The sequence below is a fragment of the Haliotis cracherodii genome, unplaced genomic scaffold, assembly GCF_022045235.1.
Source record: "Haliotis cracherodii isolate W230 unplaced genomic scaffold, xgHalCrac1.p SCAF_15, whole genome shotgun sequence".
In the NCBI taxonomy this organism is placed as follows: Eukaryota; Metazoa; Mollusca; class Gastropoda; order Lepetellida; family Haliotidae; genus Haliotis; species Haliotis cracherodii.
This window is the reverse complement of record NW_027266270.1, coordinates 6,598,664-6,613,191: the sequence shown is the minus strand read 5'-3', so window position 1 is coordinate 6,613,191 and position 14,528 is coordinate 6,598,664. Positions and strand designations below refer to the sequence as shown.

General features: G+C 43.3%; 1 protein-coding gene across 2 annotated transcripts in view; it reads left to right on the top strand.

Moving 5' to 3' along the window:
- The window catches only part of LOC139462201 (uncharacterized), a 42,588-nt gene that overhangs the window by 11,249 nt on the left and 16,811 nt on the right, over window positions 1-14,528 (top strand). For both annotated transcript variants that reach the window (XM_071243776.1, XM_071243775.1), the window contains 8 exons: window positions 2,241-2,297; window positions 4,197-4,472; window positions 7,081-9,278; window positions 9,958-10,293; window positions 11,140-11,221; window positions 12,020-12,159; window positions 12,613-12,661; window positions 13,541-13,643. In XM_071243776.1, coding sequence (XP_071099877.1) covers window positions 2,241-2,297; window positions 4,197-4,472; window positions 7,081-9,278; window positions 9,958-10,293; window positions 11,140-11,221; window positions 12,020-12,159; window positions 12,613-12,661; window positions 13,541-13,643 — 3,241 coding nt within the window. The remainder of the gene's footprint in view (window positions 1-2,240; window positions 2,298-4,196; window positions 4,473-7,080; window positions 9,279-9,957; window positions 10,294-11,139; window positions 11,222-12,019; window positions 12,160-12,612; window positions 12,662-13,540; window positions 13,644-14,528) is intronic.

Here is a 14,528-nt window from a genome sequence, read left to right as displayed (position 1 = left end):
CAAGAAAATATCAGCAACACTTTAGTGTGTACTAATCTACTTATGTAAACTGCTACTAAACATAGTAACATGTTTGTGTTTGTTTATTTAACCTTGGTTACAGGTGACATATACATTGGATCTATTGAACGTTGGTTATTTGATCATAATCTACCAGGAGACCATAGAATTCGGAGCCAGTGATAGATATTGCCTCCATGATATTTCTCTGCTTGGCACTTGAATGGCCGTTTTCTAAGGATGGCCGTTTTCTAAGGGGATGCAACCTGCAATGCAGAGTTCCGTTCCTTTGGCTTGTGGGGCAATCTCATTAAAATCAGATCTAGGTTCTCGCTGTCGCTAAACAAAGAGCTGAGGACATCCTATTACGGGTCACGTCAGAACGACCTTTCATGAACTTTGACCGACTACTGAAATGACTAACAAGAAGTTGACATCAGCCAATTAGAAAGCAGCTTTCTTGAGCTTCTCGGCACTTGTTTCAACCTGGCGACTTCCATTTCAGACTACGCTTGAAAAATATGTTTGCACAGTTCTTGATTGAGATTTTGAAAACTGAACAAACAAACATTACGGAATGTCTAATATATGGTTGAGATTGTATGGCAGTGCTTCCCACGTACTGTGCAACGCCTCTTTCGTTCAAATATTTATCCAACAGAAGCGAGAGGCAGACAATAATTTTGACAGAATCAGACGTACGGGCCGTAACTGTCGTTTGGAATACTCCGTGTTACCGTTTTCGAGATTGCATGATTAGAAAACACATTCCAACTGTCACTTTCACGATCTGGTAAGTGATGCTTTGATTGATCGGATGAAAGGTCATTCTGACGAGACCTGTAATGAGATGTCCTCAGATCTTTGTTTAGCAATAGCGGGAACGAAGATGTGATTTTAATGAGATTGGCTTGTGGGGAAGTGGGGTAGCCTAGTAGTTCAATGTTCGCTTGCCGAAAAACTGGGTTTGATTCCCGACATGTGTATAATGTGTGAAGCCCATTTCTGGTGTTCCCCGCCGTGGTATTGCTGGAATATTGCTAAAAGTGGCTTAAAACCTCACTCACTCACTCACTCACTCACTCACTCACTCACTCACTCACTCACTCACTCACTCACTCACTCACTCACTCACTCACTCACTCACTCACTCACTCACTCACTCACTCACTCACTCACTCACTCACTCACTCACTCACTCACTCACACACTCACTCACTCACTCATGCACTCACTCACTCACTCACTCACTCACTCACTCACTCACTCACTTCTTTGGTTTGCTATTATAAAATTACTGGTGTTGGAATCGCTCATTGTGCCTGCTTAATGTAGCTAGCATTGAGAAGTAAGTCTTCAACAGTGACATGGATGACAGTGATATGTCCTTGTAACTCAGTGGATAGTTCCATCCCTGTGTCTAGCTCAGGGCTGCCAATTTCTTTTGAAGCAGCTGTGAAAAAAATCTTTCCTGAATTTCTAGACTAATGGGGTTTCTGGACAAAATGGATTTCACTGTAGATTGTGAGAGTGTCAGGCTCTGACCTGTCATGCATGACATGGACTCCATTCCACCAAGAGATCTAAGCGCTGAGACGATCGTGAGTTTCATGCTTCAACATGCAACAGTGTGAGATTGCTTTGTTGAGTCGAGGACTTGGCTACAGGCCTGTTGAAGATGACACTGAGTGAGTGAGTGAATGAGTAGGTTGGTGGGTGGGTGTGTGGGTGCGTGGGTGCGTGGGTGAGTTTTATGCTATTTGTAGCAGTATTCCAGCAATATCACAGGAGGGGAAAAGAAATGGGCTTTGCACATTGTCGCCATGTAGGGAATCAAACCTGGGCTTTCGGTGTGATAAGTGAATGCTTTAACCACTAGGCTACCCAGCCATCTCCATTCAGTCCACTTGATGAAGATGAAAATGTCCTGAAACAATAAGATATTAATATTGATTTTTTGTTGTGTGCAGATGATGGGGTAGCTTAACAAGCAAACAAACAAAATGGGGACAAAAGTGTTAAAAATTCCATGTCCAGTGGTTTTTGTGCTTTCAGAACACACCAAGGAAGAGGAAATAAAACAAATCCCTGATTTTTACTTTAATATTTAACATTTTGTTTGGAAATATGAACTGCTGTCAGTCTAGTTCTGCGTGTGACGCCCATGCTTGGTGTCCCCTGTGGCTGTGGCTGAAGTACTGCCAAGGGAGGTGTTAACTCACTGTATGTTCATGTTTCAGGGAATAAGACCAGGCCCCCAACAGACTACAGGGAGGAGGAGCAGACCGTTGCCGATGGTGAGTCCTGTTCTTGCATGCCGGACCGCCTCCGTGGTCTAGTGGTAGAGCGTCCGCCCAGAGAGCGGAAGGGGTTCAATCCCCGACCGCGTCTTACCAAAAGACGTTAAAAGATGGTACTTGTTGTTACCCTGTCTGGCGCTCGGCATTAAGGGCTAAAACAAGGACTGGTCGGCTCGGAGTCAGTATACTGTGTCTGAGTGGGGTATATTCATGTTAAACTGGGGCATGGTATCTCAGTGAGCTAGCACTGTAAATCGGCATCAGTCCGGACTAGTACAAGCAGCCAAACACATACACACACGTACATGCACGTCGCTATATAAGTGCAGTAATCTTGGACGCGACGTTAAACCCAATTTCACCTCACCTCACCTCACCTCACCTCACCTCACCTCACCTCACCTCACCTCACCTCACCTCACCTCACCTCACCTCATGCATGCCCTGTGCCCCGTGCCCCGTGCCCTGTGCTCCCATTTTTAGAGCGTTACTGCAAGTTCGACATCTCACTCTGAAATTACAAGGCCTTTGTAGCAGAAACATTGCATGAGGGATCTTATCTATTATCTTGTCTTATCTGCTTGCAGGGTTTTGATCCCATGTTAAACATGGCCGCAGTGGCAGCCATATTGAGAAACCCATTAATAGCTATTAATCAGCGATCTGTTTTCATAATATGGGACCCACAAGGAGAAATGGGTATAAAATAACAATTGAACTTTTCATTATATGTTAAAACTACAGTATCTTCGGCACACAAAAATACAATTCACAAACTTCAATTCATATTTATTACAGAGATATATGACATCAAACATTTGGACCCATTTTCTGACTTATAACTGTTTATGCAATAATTATATTTTTTAGGCATAATATCTGATGAATTGAAAAAAGATATGTTCCTGTTAGGTTTTGAAATACTGTTTACAACCTAACGAGACAAAGAGTAAGATATTTTTGTACAGTCAACGCACATTGCCATCCTCATTGAAATAAGTTGACGTTAAACGTCTTATGACGTCACAGCACAATTATATCCTGGCACCCTTAAGGTCCCTTTTCTCCTGGTGGGTCATATATGTTGAACATTTGGCACAGGTGAGTGAGTAGGTTGTGTCACCGGATTGTCAATGCTGTTGTGAGCATTAAGGCTAAAAAAAATAATAGTCTTGGTTCTCAGGCACTGCCCACATCATCATAAAGTTCATTGCACGTGTCGTTTTTGTTTCCATTTTCATTTTTTTTGTGCATTATGTTTAAGTATTAGGATTTTTATATTTTTTTGAAAATGGAATTAAAAACAAAATGTGCAGCAGACTTTATGATGATGTGGGTGGCTCCTGAGAACCAAGGCTATTTTTTTTTTAGCCTAATAAGTAAAGTAATGCAAAATTGGAAAACCATATCTTAGAACTCACCGCACAATAACCTGCCACAACCTTTAGATACTCCATCACTTCAGACAATCTACATGAAGTGCAGTGGCTGGCATGAGGTTTTTTTCATATGGTTGGTATGGAAACCAAACTTGATTTGCAACTAAATGGTTTGCATTGGGGATTGAACCCATGAAGATCCGGGGTAGAATAGGTCTTCAGCAACCTATGCTTGCCATAAAAGGTGACTATGCTTGTCGTAAGAGGCGACTAACAGGATCAGGTGGTCAGACTCGCTGACTTGGTTGATGCTTGTCATCGTATCCCAATTGCGTGGATCAATGCTCATGATGTCAATCACTGGATTGTCTGGTCCTGACTTGATTATTTACAGACTGCCTTCATACAGCTGGAATATTGCTGAGTGCGGCGTTAAACAACAAAGAAACAAAAACATGTGCACACATGTCCTCCAGTGTCCAACCGAACTGCCTCACTCACTCTACCTGTTCCCCAGGCTCCCCGTCCACCTCAGCCAGTGACAAGTCCAGCATTGCCGACCGGGACCCCCACCATGAGGTCTCCCTGTCCCCCAAGAGCTCCAGCTCCTACGGTCTCTCATCCATGTGCCTTGATAGCAGGGTCGACTCGAGCAAGATTGGGCTGAAAATGGGTCACGGTGAAGGTAACACCGCAACGTTAATGAAAGACTGGTTGGCCAAATGTGGGCCCAGCAAAGATGGGAAGGAGGTCAAAGATGGTGAAGATTTAACCCACAAGAGCTCCATTACTGGTAGGCTACTGCTTCTAATCATTTGAGGCCCGTGAAGATCCCGGGTAGAATAGGTCTTCAGCAACCCATGCTTGCCTTAAAAGGCGACTATGCTTGTCGTAAAAGGCGACTAACGGGATCGGGTGGTCAGGCTGGCTGACTTGGTTGATACATGTCATCGGTCCCAATTGCGTGGATCGATGCTCATGTTGTCAATCACTGGATTGTCTGGTCCAGACTGGATTATTTACAGCCCGCTGTCATATAGCTGGAATACTGCTGAGTGCGGCGTTAAACAACAAACCAAACCAAACCAAATCTAATGATTTGAACTTTGAAATTATTTTGTTATTATGTAACAAAAAAACCGCTTCCAAATCCTGGGATGTTACTCGAATAACAACCTTCTGATCCCTGGTTGGATGGCTTGTCCACATGACAAAGAGGTTCACCCAGGATGTCATCTGTGGGATGACTCCCCACCCAGCTACATACTCCCCCATCAACAGAAGGCATGTCAGAGGTCAATTTATCTGCTGGCCCATTAGCCTGTTAAAATTACAAAGGGCTTGCTGAATCGTAAATAAGATGGGCCATTTGGCTAGTCAAAATTACACCCCTTCTCCGTGTTTATTTTTTTTTTTTAATTGGACACTGCTCTTTGAGAAAATATTTAGGGGGGATGAGGTCGTGTGAATGGTTACTCTGAGAAAGATTCATGTCGATTATTTCGGTAGACTGACATTTTGTAATGTTGTGTACAAAAGCATCTTTATTTTCTCATTAATCACCACAAAATGAGGCAAATGGAAGCCAAGATTTAACCTTAAGAGTGCAGGAATAGGCAGGAATAGGCTTTTTAGGGGTGAGGAGTTATAACAATTTCAGAGCCACACTATGAGGCTACGTGGCTTCCACCACTTAATTGTAGGCAAGTTAGTTTGTAGAAGGTCCAGTAGCTTTTAGAAGGAGCAAGCCCTGCTGGCTACATTCAAATTTGTTGTTAAATCTATCCCTGGAGGAACCAGACTGCATGGTAGGGGACTGATATGTATTTTGCTGGATTTGACCGTCTGGTCATACACATTGTCCGCTTGACCAAAGATGTTAAGTCAGGAATCTGGCACTGTAAGGATGCCATCTGTGGGATGACTCCACACACTGCTACACTCAGATCCCATGTCCAATGAGACCCGTGAAGATTCCGGGGTAGAATAGGTCTTCAGCAACCCATGCATGCCGTAAAAGGCGACTATGCTTGTCGTTAAAGGCGACTAACGGGATCAGGTGGTCAGGCTCACTGACTTGGTTTGATGCATGTCATCGATCCCAATTGCGTGGATCGATGCTCATGATATTAATCACTGGATTGTCTGGTTCAGACTCGATTATTTTACAGACCGCCGTCATATAGCTGGAATATTGCTGAGTGCGGCGTTAAACAACAAACAAACAAACAAACAAACAAACAAACAAACAAACAAACAAACCATGTCCAATGAGAATGGTGCTTCTGTTTTCAGATATGTTTACAGAGTCTTACGTTAGTTTTTTTTTTATTATCCCCTGCCACGAAGTGTAAGGGGGATATCGGAATGGTTGCTGTCCAACCGTCCTTCTGTCCATCCATCACATTTTGTTTCCGGAGCAGAACTCAAAAACCATAAAAGATAATTATCTTAACCAAACTTGTCACATAGATAAGTCTGGTGGTAACGACTTTGACTGAAAATGGAGATATTGTCGGGGGATATGAGTATTTCATGTCTAAGTCAAATTCGTTACCACTAGACTGAAAATGGAGATATTGTCGGAGGATATGTGTATTTCATGCTTGCTTTGTTGGATGTTTAACGGCATACTTAGCAATATTCCAGCTACATAATCAAGTTTGGACCAGGCAATCCAGTGATTGACCTCATGGGCATCAATCTACACAATTGGGATACGATGACATAATCCCTCAACTTACCGAGCCTGACCACCTGATCTGTTAGACACCTCTTATGACAAGTATTGGTCGCAAGGGATCCATAGTGTTACCCATTTTCCCCACAGATCCTCACTTTAGTACCTCATGCTTGCCGTAATAGCCAATTAAAAAGGGGTAATGTTGGTCAGACTCTTGTCTAATAGCATGTCATCATTCCCTGATGCTTTGGATCTTCGTCCATGTTTCCAGTCACTGGTTCGCAGGGTCCAAACTATATTATTTAAGGGCAGACATGAGATAGAATATTGCTCACTGCAGCGTTAAACAACTCATATAAGAAGTTTTTGAATGGAATACCGGTCTTGTGAAATGCTATTGAATGTTTTCTGCTGTATAACCAATGTCTCACCAGTACTGCATACACTGCCTATATGGTCTTCTAAACATGGCCTTGATCCATCTTCTCCACTGCACAACTGATTGCCAATGGCTGCAAAATTGCTAATGGAGATATCAGCTTTCTTCACTCACCCTTAAAAAAGTGACCCTTTCTCAGAACAGCAAAATATCCCAACATATAAAAAAAAAAGCCAAAAAAAAAAAAATGGAAAAAAAAAAATGCATAGGATTAATTAGCCAAACATAGAGACTATGTAGGCTACTGCATGTGGTTGTCTGTGATACACTGTTTCCCAGGTGATGAAGGGGAGACAACTCAGTCATCCGCTGATGGGAGGTTGACTCCGACTTTCTCTGACCGCTCCAATTCCAGAGATGGGGTGCTCAGTGATATTCTCGGCTGTGAGATCCCATTCTCCCCTGTGCCGTCTACTGCCGATGCATGTTCCAATTCCGACCTGGAAATAATTTCTCTTGCGTCCACAGCTGGTGCAAAGTCTAGGGACAGTTGGTCTCAGGACTCCCAGTGTGAAGGTCATGAAACTCAGTCGATCAAATGTGTAGCCACAATAGACAAGTCTATTGGCCAGAGTAGTGAGTGTGACAGTGTGGCTAAGAAATCGGACATGGACGTTGAGGATGTTGCGGAAGAAGCTGCTGATGGAGGCACTGCGTCTTCCGTCGCCTGCCCAGGCCCGAGTCACCAGAGTATGAACACTACAGAAGACAGTTCTGAGAATGATAGTGTTATTAATATATCAGACAGTGTTGATGGTTTATCTGACAGTGTCATCAACATTCAAGACACACCAGTCAGGAAGGACATCGGTGTGATAGACATTTCTGATATTGTTGAATTGGAGTCACCCAGGCGACTACCGCAGTTGTTGGACTCTGGCTTCGGAAGCTCTCGGAAGGTTTCTCGTTCAGAAGATGTGCCGATTGACCCGCTTGACCTCAGTGTGACAGACATGGATGATACAGACTCTAGCATTACTGAAGAAGATGCAGGTGATGGAACTCATCTGAAATCTGTAGACAGGCTCCAGACGTCCAATTCTGGGAATCAGATGAAACGTGAAGACGTCACTGACATCCCCACAGCTGCCTCTTCTGAAATCATGAAGGATGAAAGCCTAACTACCTCAAAGCAGCCTGGTTGCTTCAAAGAAACCATGAACCTAACAGACCAAGTGTTGGTCTCAGATAATATGAAAATGGAGCAAGATGTTCAACAGAGAATTGCCAAGAAACCAAATCAAGTTGCCGAATGTTCAAAGACCAGTGGAAAAAGTTCATCATGTGTCATAGTTGAGTCTGAGTCAGAATCCGAGTTTTACATCAGCTCCTCAGAGTCAGATGACCTGGAGGATTCCAGTGAGCAGATGGCGTCTGCTTCCACGTCTGCTTCAGTGTCTGCTTCCACGTCTGCTTCAGTGTCTACATCCACGTCTGCTTCTTTGGGGCAAGATCCCAGGCTGAAAGTTGCCGTCCAGATAGCGCAGGTTTCATCAAGTTCTCCAGACGTTGTGTTTCTGGGGAAGCGGGAAGCTCTCCCTCCTCAAGTCCTGCCCGTACAATCCAGCCAAGAGGCGACAACTTGTGACACTGTAAACTACAAGGAGCTGAAACATAGGTATCAGAGGATGAAAAATATAAAGAAACAATTTGAATTGTTGCCTGAGAAAACAAAGACAGATCCTGTGTACTGTAAAAGGATTCACGAAAGCTGTGAGCAGCTGAAAAGGGAAATAAGAAAACAAAAACATGCACGGCGGAAAAAGGTAGAGAAATATATCAAATCTTTAAAAGTGCACAAAATTGATATAGTTGATGGTTCAACTTTGCGGGTCACCAATAAAAGAACTGACAAATCAGCTGACCGAGTATCTGCTCCAGCCTCACATCCTACAGAGACACATCAAGTTAATAATTCGCAATCAAGTTCTGCACTGTCTTTTATGAAAATAATAGGAGAAGCTAGGAAACTTCTCACTGGAAAAGAAAGCACAGAATCAAGGAGGGTGAGACAATCTTCACAAAATTCCCTCCTGCAGCCATATTTGTCACTCAACACCACAGTCACGACCTGTACCACAGTCACGACCTGCACCACAGTCGTCTCAAGACTGTTAAATACATTAATCCCTCAGAATGTTTGGAATCCATCACTGCCCAATGTTGCGTCTGCTACCACAGGCCCTAAAGTGGCAACAGGTACAACAGGACCTAAAGGGCGGACAAGTACCACGGGGCCCAAAATTCTGGTGGGTTCTGATGCTTTAGGTAGCACCTCTTCCTCTCTAGGCATTCCTCCTGCAGTACTGGCCAACCTTACCAAGGCCCCGGCTAATGTAAGCAAACCTCCAGCAAGTGTATCTCATGTCCAATTGATAACTGTTCCTACAGCAACAACAGCCACAACAACAACAGCAGCAACACCCCCTACTTCAACAGCAAAGTCAAAGGAACTGGACGCAGAACTTCAGCAAGTGGTAAGAGCCTTACCTTTATTCAGTATTCACTTTTCAGTTAAGTGATCATTTTAATTTCAAGCTGAAAGACAAGTTATTTTGTCAGCCATGAAATATCTTGTCTTTGCTGTTACTTACCAACTTCTGACCTGTGAAGATCCGGGACAGAACAGGTCTTCAGCAACCCATGCTTGCTGTAAAAGGCGACTATGCTTGTCGTAAGAGGCAACTAAAGGGATCGGGTAGTCAGACTTGCTGACTTGCTTGATGCATGTCATTAATCCCAATTGCGCAGATCGATGCACATGATGTCAATCACTGGATTGTCTGGTCCAGACTCGATTTATTTACAGCTATGTATTTTTCAACCCCGAAGATCCGGGGTAGAATACGTCTTCAGCATAATCAGCAACCCACCTGTGAAGATCCGGGATAGAATAGGTCTTCAACAACCCATGCTTGCTGTAAAAGGCGACTATGCTTGTTGTAAGAGGCAACTAATGGGATCGGGTGGTCAGACTCGCTGACTTGGTTGATGCAATTGCGTGGATCGATGTTCATGATGTCAACCACTGGATTGTCTGCTCCGCCATCATATATCTGGAATATTGCTGAATGTGGCGTTAAACAACAAACAAACAAACAAAAAATGATAATAAAAAATGACAGTAACCATGGTAACAGTGAGTCTTGTTTGTAGATCTCCATCTTCCCGGATGTAGAAGTGAAGTGGGCCATGGCGAAACTAAAGAGCTTGAGTGCCAAGCATCCAGATGACTTCCTCCTACGCATATGCTCCACTATGGCTGACTATGGCTACCAACGAAACCAGGGCCAATCAAAGGACAAGCTAAAAGGCAAAGGAAAAGGGAAGCACAAGTCTGTGAATGTTCGAGGGACGCTTGGTAAAATCAAGTCATCACAGAGGTATGCAGATGTTTTGTCTGAAATAGGAGAAGAGGAAAAAGTACGTCATCAACGGAAACGTCAGTCCGAGGAGCTGATGGAGACAGAAGTACCTCCAAAGCTGAAAATTGTAAGTTCGTCACAGCTGGGGCTGTGAACTCATGTGTTGACAGACGTGATATTTGCTCTACATGTTTACTACAATTATTCCTTTTATTCTGGGTGACACAGGGTCTATCATCTAAGGCACATGAAGTCGCTGTGTAGAATTGTGATTCGAGGTTTGTCAGCACCATACCCGTGCTCGTGGGTTTCAACAAAATCTGGGACTCGTCACTTCGGGCTTTCCTCCAACGCAGTGTGCAAAATAAGTAGCCTGTGGCTGCCTTCTTTATTTCTGGCTAGTGAAAATGTAACTGACAACTGGCTGAGGTCATTGGTAGTTGACAGCATACTGCAGGACTCACATTGCAGTACCGTGTCTGAAACATGATGCACATACATCAGACAGAAGCCCCTCCTGACACTGGTTGAGGTCACCGCTTTGAACAGTGTTTAATTAGATCATGACTTATTCAGCATTTCATGTGGAAGGAAATCCAGTTTTGCAAGTCTTAGTTGTTTATCACTGTGGTATGGTGCAGACAAACCTGGTAAAATAAACAGTACAAATCAGTATTCAAAACCATGATCATAGGATTCTGGCATGGCTAAGGGACACAACTCTGCACAGTGAATTGCGGTGCCTTGGAAGAATGGAACAACCATGCCCCCTGTTTTTTCCAGTTAGAGTATGTCATGAATTTTCATTGTTATTTTGTCATGAAATATGGGGAGGGAAATACGATCTACGGATCGTGGAAAGTTGTTAAACACTTACTTGTCAGCCCTCAGCCCAGTGAATGTTTTGGAAAATTTTCATCCGGAGTGGCGAGTGTGAAACTTGTGTCAATGAAATGTTATTCTACTTTTTCAGATGACTGATGGGATAGCGACAGAAACAGTCTCAAAGGGAGACAACAAAGATAATGTTGAAGCAAGGGAGACAAATCAGTCAGGTATGTACAATGGGTATGAAGCATGTTGGAGTCTGCATACATAGAACTAAACGTTTGTCGTAAGCTTAATTGTTTTTTAAAAGTCCCCTTGCAGTTAAGAATATTTGTTTTCTCTCCCTGTGTTTTGGAAGGTCAAATTCTGGTCTGTCAAACAGCCCTCCACGGCAGCAACCAATTCTTTGGCACTGCTAAATCTCTGACCACCCAGTTGGTTTCAAATTTGAAAACACATGGTCGTGGGTAAGGATGTGTCGAAGATGTGGATGGTGTCAAAGTTCATATCCACATTCCCATGCAGCAGCCATTGCAAAATGACTGTACCCATGAAGATCTGTCTGATGTATATGCATATATGCATTATGTTTCAGACACTGTACTGCAATGTGAGTCCTGCAGTATGCTGTCAACTACCACGGACCTCAGTCAGTGTTGAGAGGGGCACCTGTCTGACGTATATGCATTATGTTTCAGACACTGTGTTTCACCTCCAATGTGAGTCCTGCAGTATACTGTGAACTACCACTGACCTCAGTCAGTGTTGAGAGGGGCACCTGTCTGATGTATATGCATTATGTTTCAGATACTGTGTTTCGCCTCCAATGTGAGTCCTGCAGTATGCTGTCAACTACCACTGACCTCAGTCAGTGTTGAGAGGGGCACCAGTCTGATGTATATGCATCATGTTTCAGACACTGTGTTTCGCCTCCAATGTGAGTCCTGCAGTATGCTGTCAGCTACCACTGACCTCAGTCAGTGTCGAGAGGGGCACCTGTCTGATGTATATGCATTATGTTTCAGACACTGTGTTTCGCCTCCAATGTGAATCCTGCAGTATGCTGTCAACTACCACTGACCTCAGTCAGTGTCGAGAGGGACACCTGTTGTGTCGGGGGTGTATAGAGAAAAAGGTCAAAGTTGTCCTCTCTCAGGAAATCGAGGTGAGTGACAAAATATCCTCATAACCCTCTAAGGATGCTGTATGATAAAGAGTGTGTTTTCCGCACTGATTTTATCAAACGTTAGCATGTATTCAAATAATTAACTTCTAAATTTTTTTACTAACTGTAACTTTAAGTAATTATTGCAGAAATATCACCTTGTGTCACAGGCTTGCTCATGCTGAAAAATCTGAAATGATCTCCAAAACTTCTCATGTCAACCTCATTCACACATTCAAGTTAAACAATTTGATTCGATGGTCATATAAGTTCAATTTTAAAGTTTTAGAAAGGGATAATGCTAGCTTTTAGTCACAGGAATTGTTTCAGTGATTTTTCTCCAAATTTGTTTTGCAATTGATTAGCTGTTTCTAAAATGTAAAAATATTTTTCATTGAATGTTTGCTGTGTTGTGAGATTGTCACATTTAATGTTCTATGGTTTTGTTTTCAGACCATCATAATTTGCCCTTTGAAGGACTGCAATAGTGAGATCCGGTTAGGTAATTTCCCCCTAGACAGCCATTGGAATAACTGTAGAAATTACTGTTCAGAAAAGATTCTCAGTCCCCTTGCGTGGGTGTATGAGATGCCTTAAATTGGGATTTGATGGACACTGTTGTTTCACTATTGTGGCACTGTTGTGGCACTATTGTGGCACTACTAAGGTACTATTGTGGCACTACTGTGGCACTATTGTGGCACTACTGTGTCACTATTGTGGTGCTAGTCTGGTACTATTGTGATGATATTGTGTCACTATTCTGGTACTATTGTGACACTATTGTGGTACTATTGTGGCACTATTGTGACAAAATTCTGGTACAATTGTGATGATATTGTGTCACTACTGAGGCACTATTATGGTACTATTGTGGCACTATTGTGGCATCATTGTGGCGCTACTGTGGTACTATTGTGATGATAATGTGTCACTACAGTGGCACTATTGTGGTACTATATATATATATATGGTGATAATATTTTCAAAGTATGATGAGTATGGAAAGGCAGTTTTGCTGACTTTATTTAGCATTGTGCCATGTTCAGTATTGCCTAGGTCCTGTAGATTTCTGGGATGTGATGCCGTTGCGGAGGCTTGCACTGATTAGGTCTGTATGAAGTTAGGGACCGGCTCTCGTCAAGCAAAGTGTAGTCAAATAGGAATGGAACATACTAACTGTTCATTTGGCCCTGTTCCACAAAGCAATCGCAGCTCTAAGACGATCGTAACTCCCATACTTAACATAGACTAACGACCTTCGTAGTGCTATAATCTCTTTATGAAACGGGACCCTCGACCATGCTTGGCCCAATGAAGGTTTGCACAGATGAACTTATCAATAATGTCACTCTCAACACCAGCATTTCATTACTTGCAGCTGACGCGAAGAAGGTCTTGCCACAGTTTGTGGTGGATCTGCTTCAGGAGAAGATAGAAAAACAGGAACGGCTCTGCATCAGCAAGATGGGCAAGGTTGTAAGGTAAGTGAATAATGGGCAAGGTAGTCAGTTTTGTCAGTGATGGACAAGGTCATCAGGTATGTTAATGATGGACAAGGTTGTCAGGTATGTCAATGATGGGCAAGGTCCTCGGGTATGTCAGTGATGGACAAGGTTGTCAGTAATGTCAATGATGGACAAGGTCCTCGGGTATGTCAATGATGGACAAGGTCATCAGGTATGTTAATGATGGACAAGGTTGTCAGGTATGTCAATGATGGACAAGGTCCTCGGGTATGTCAATGATGGACAAGGTCATCAGGTATGTTAATGATGGACAAGGTTGTCAGGTATGTCAATGATGGACAAGGTCATCGGGTATGTCAGTGATGGACAAGGTCATCAGGTATGTTAATGATGGACAAGGTTGTCAGGTATGTCAATGATGGACAAGGTCCTCGGGTATGTCAATGATGGACAAGGTCATCAGGTATGTCAATGATGGACAAGGTTGTCAGGTATGTCAATGATGGACAAGGTTGTCAGGTATGTCAATGATGGGCAAGGTCCTCGGGTATGTCAATGATGGACAAGGTCCTCGGGTATGTCAATGATGGACAAGGTTGTCAGTTATGTCAATGATGAACAAGGTTGTCAAGTTTGTCAATGATGGACAAGGTCGTCGGGTATGTCAGTGATGGACAAGGTGGTCAGGTATCTCAATGATGGACAAGGTTGTCAGTTATGTCAATGATGGACAAGGTCATCGGGTATGTCAGTGATGGACAAGGTTGTCAGTTATGTCAATGATGGACAAGGTTGTCAGTTATGTCAGTGATGGACAAGGTCGTCTGGTTGGTCAATGATGGACAAGGTCATCGGGTATGTCAATGATGGACAAGGTGGTCAGGTATCTCAATGATGGAC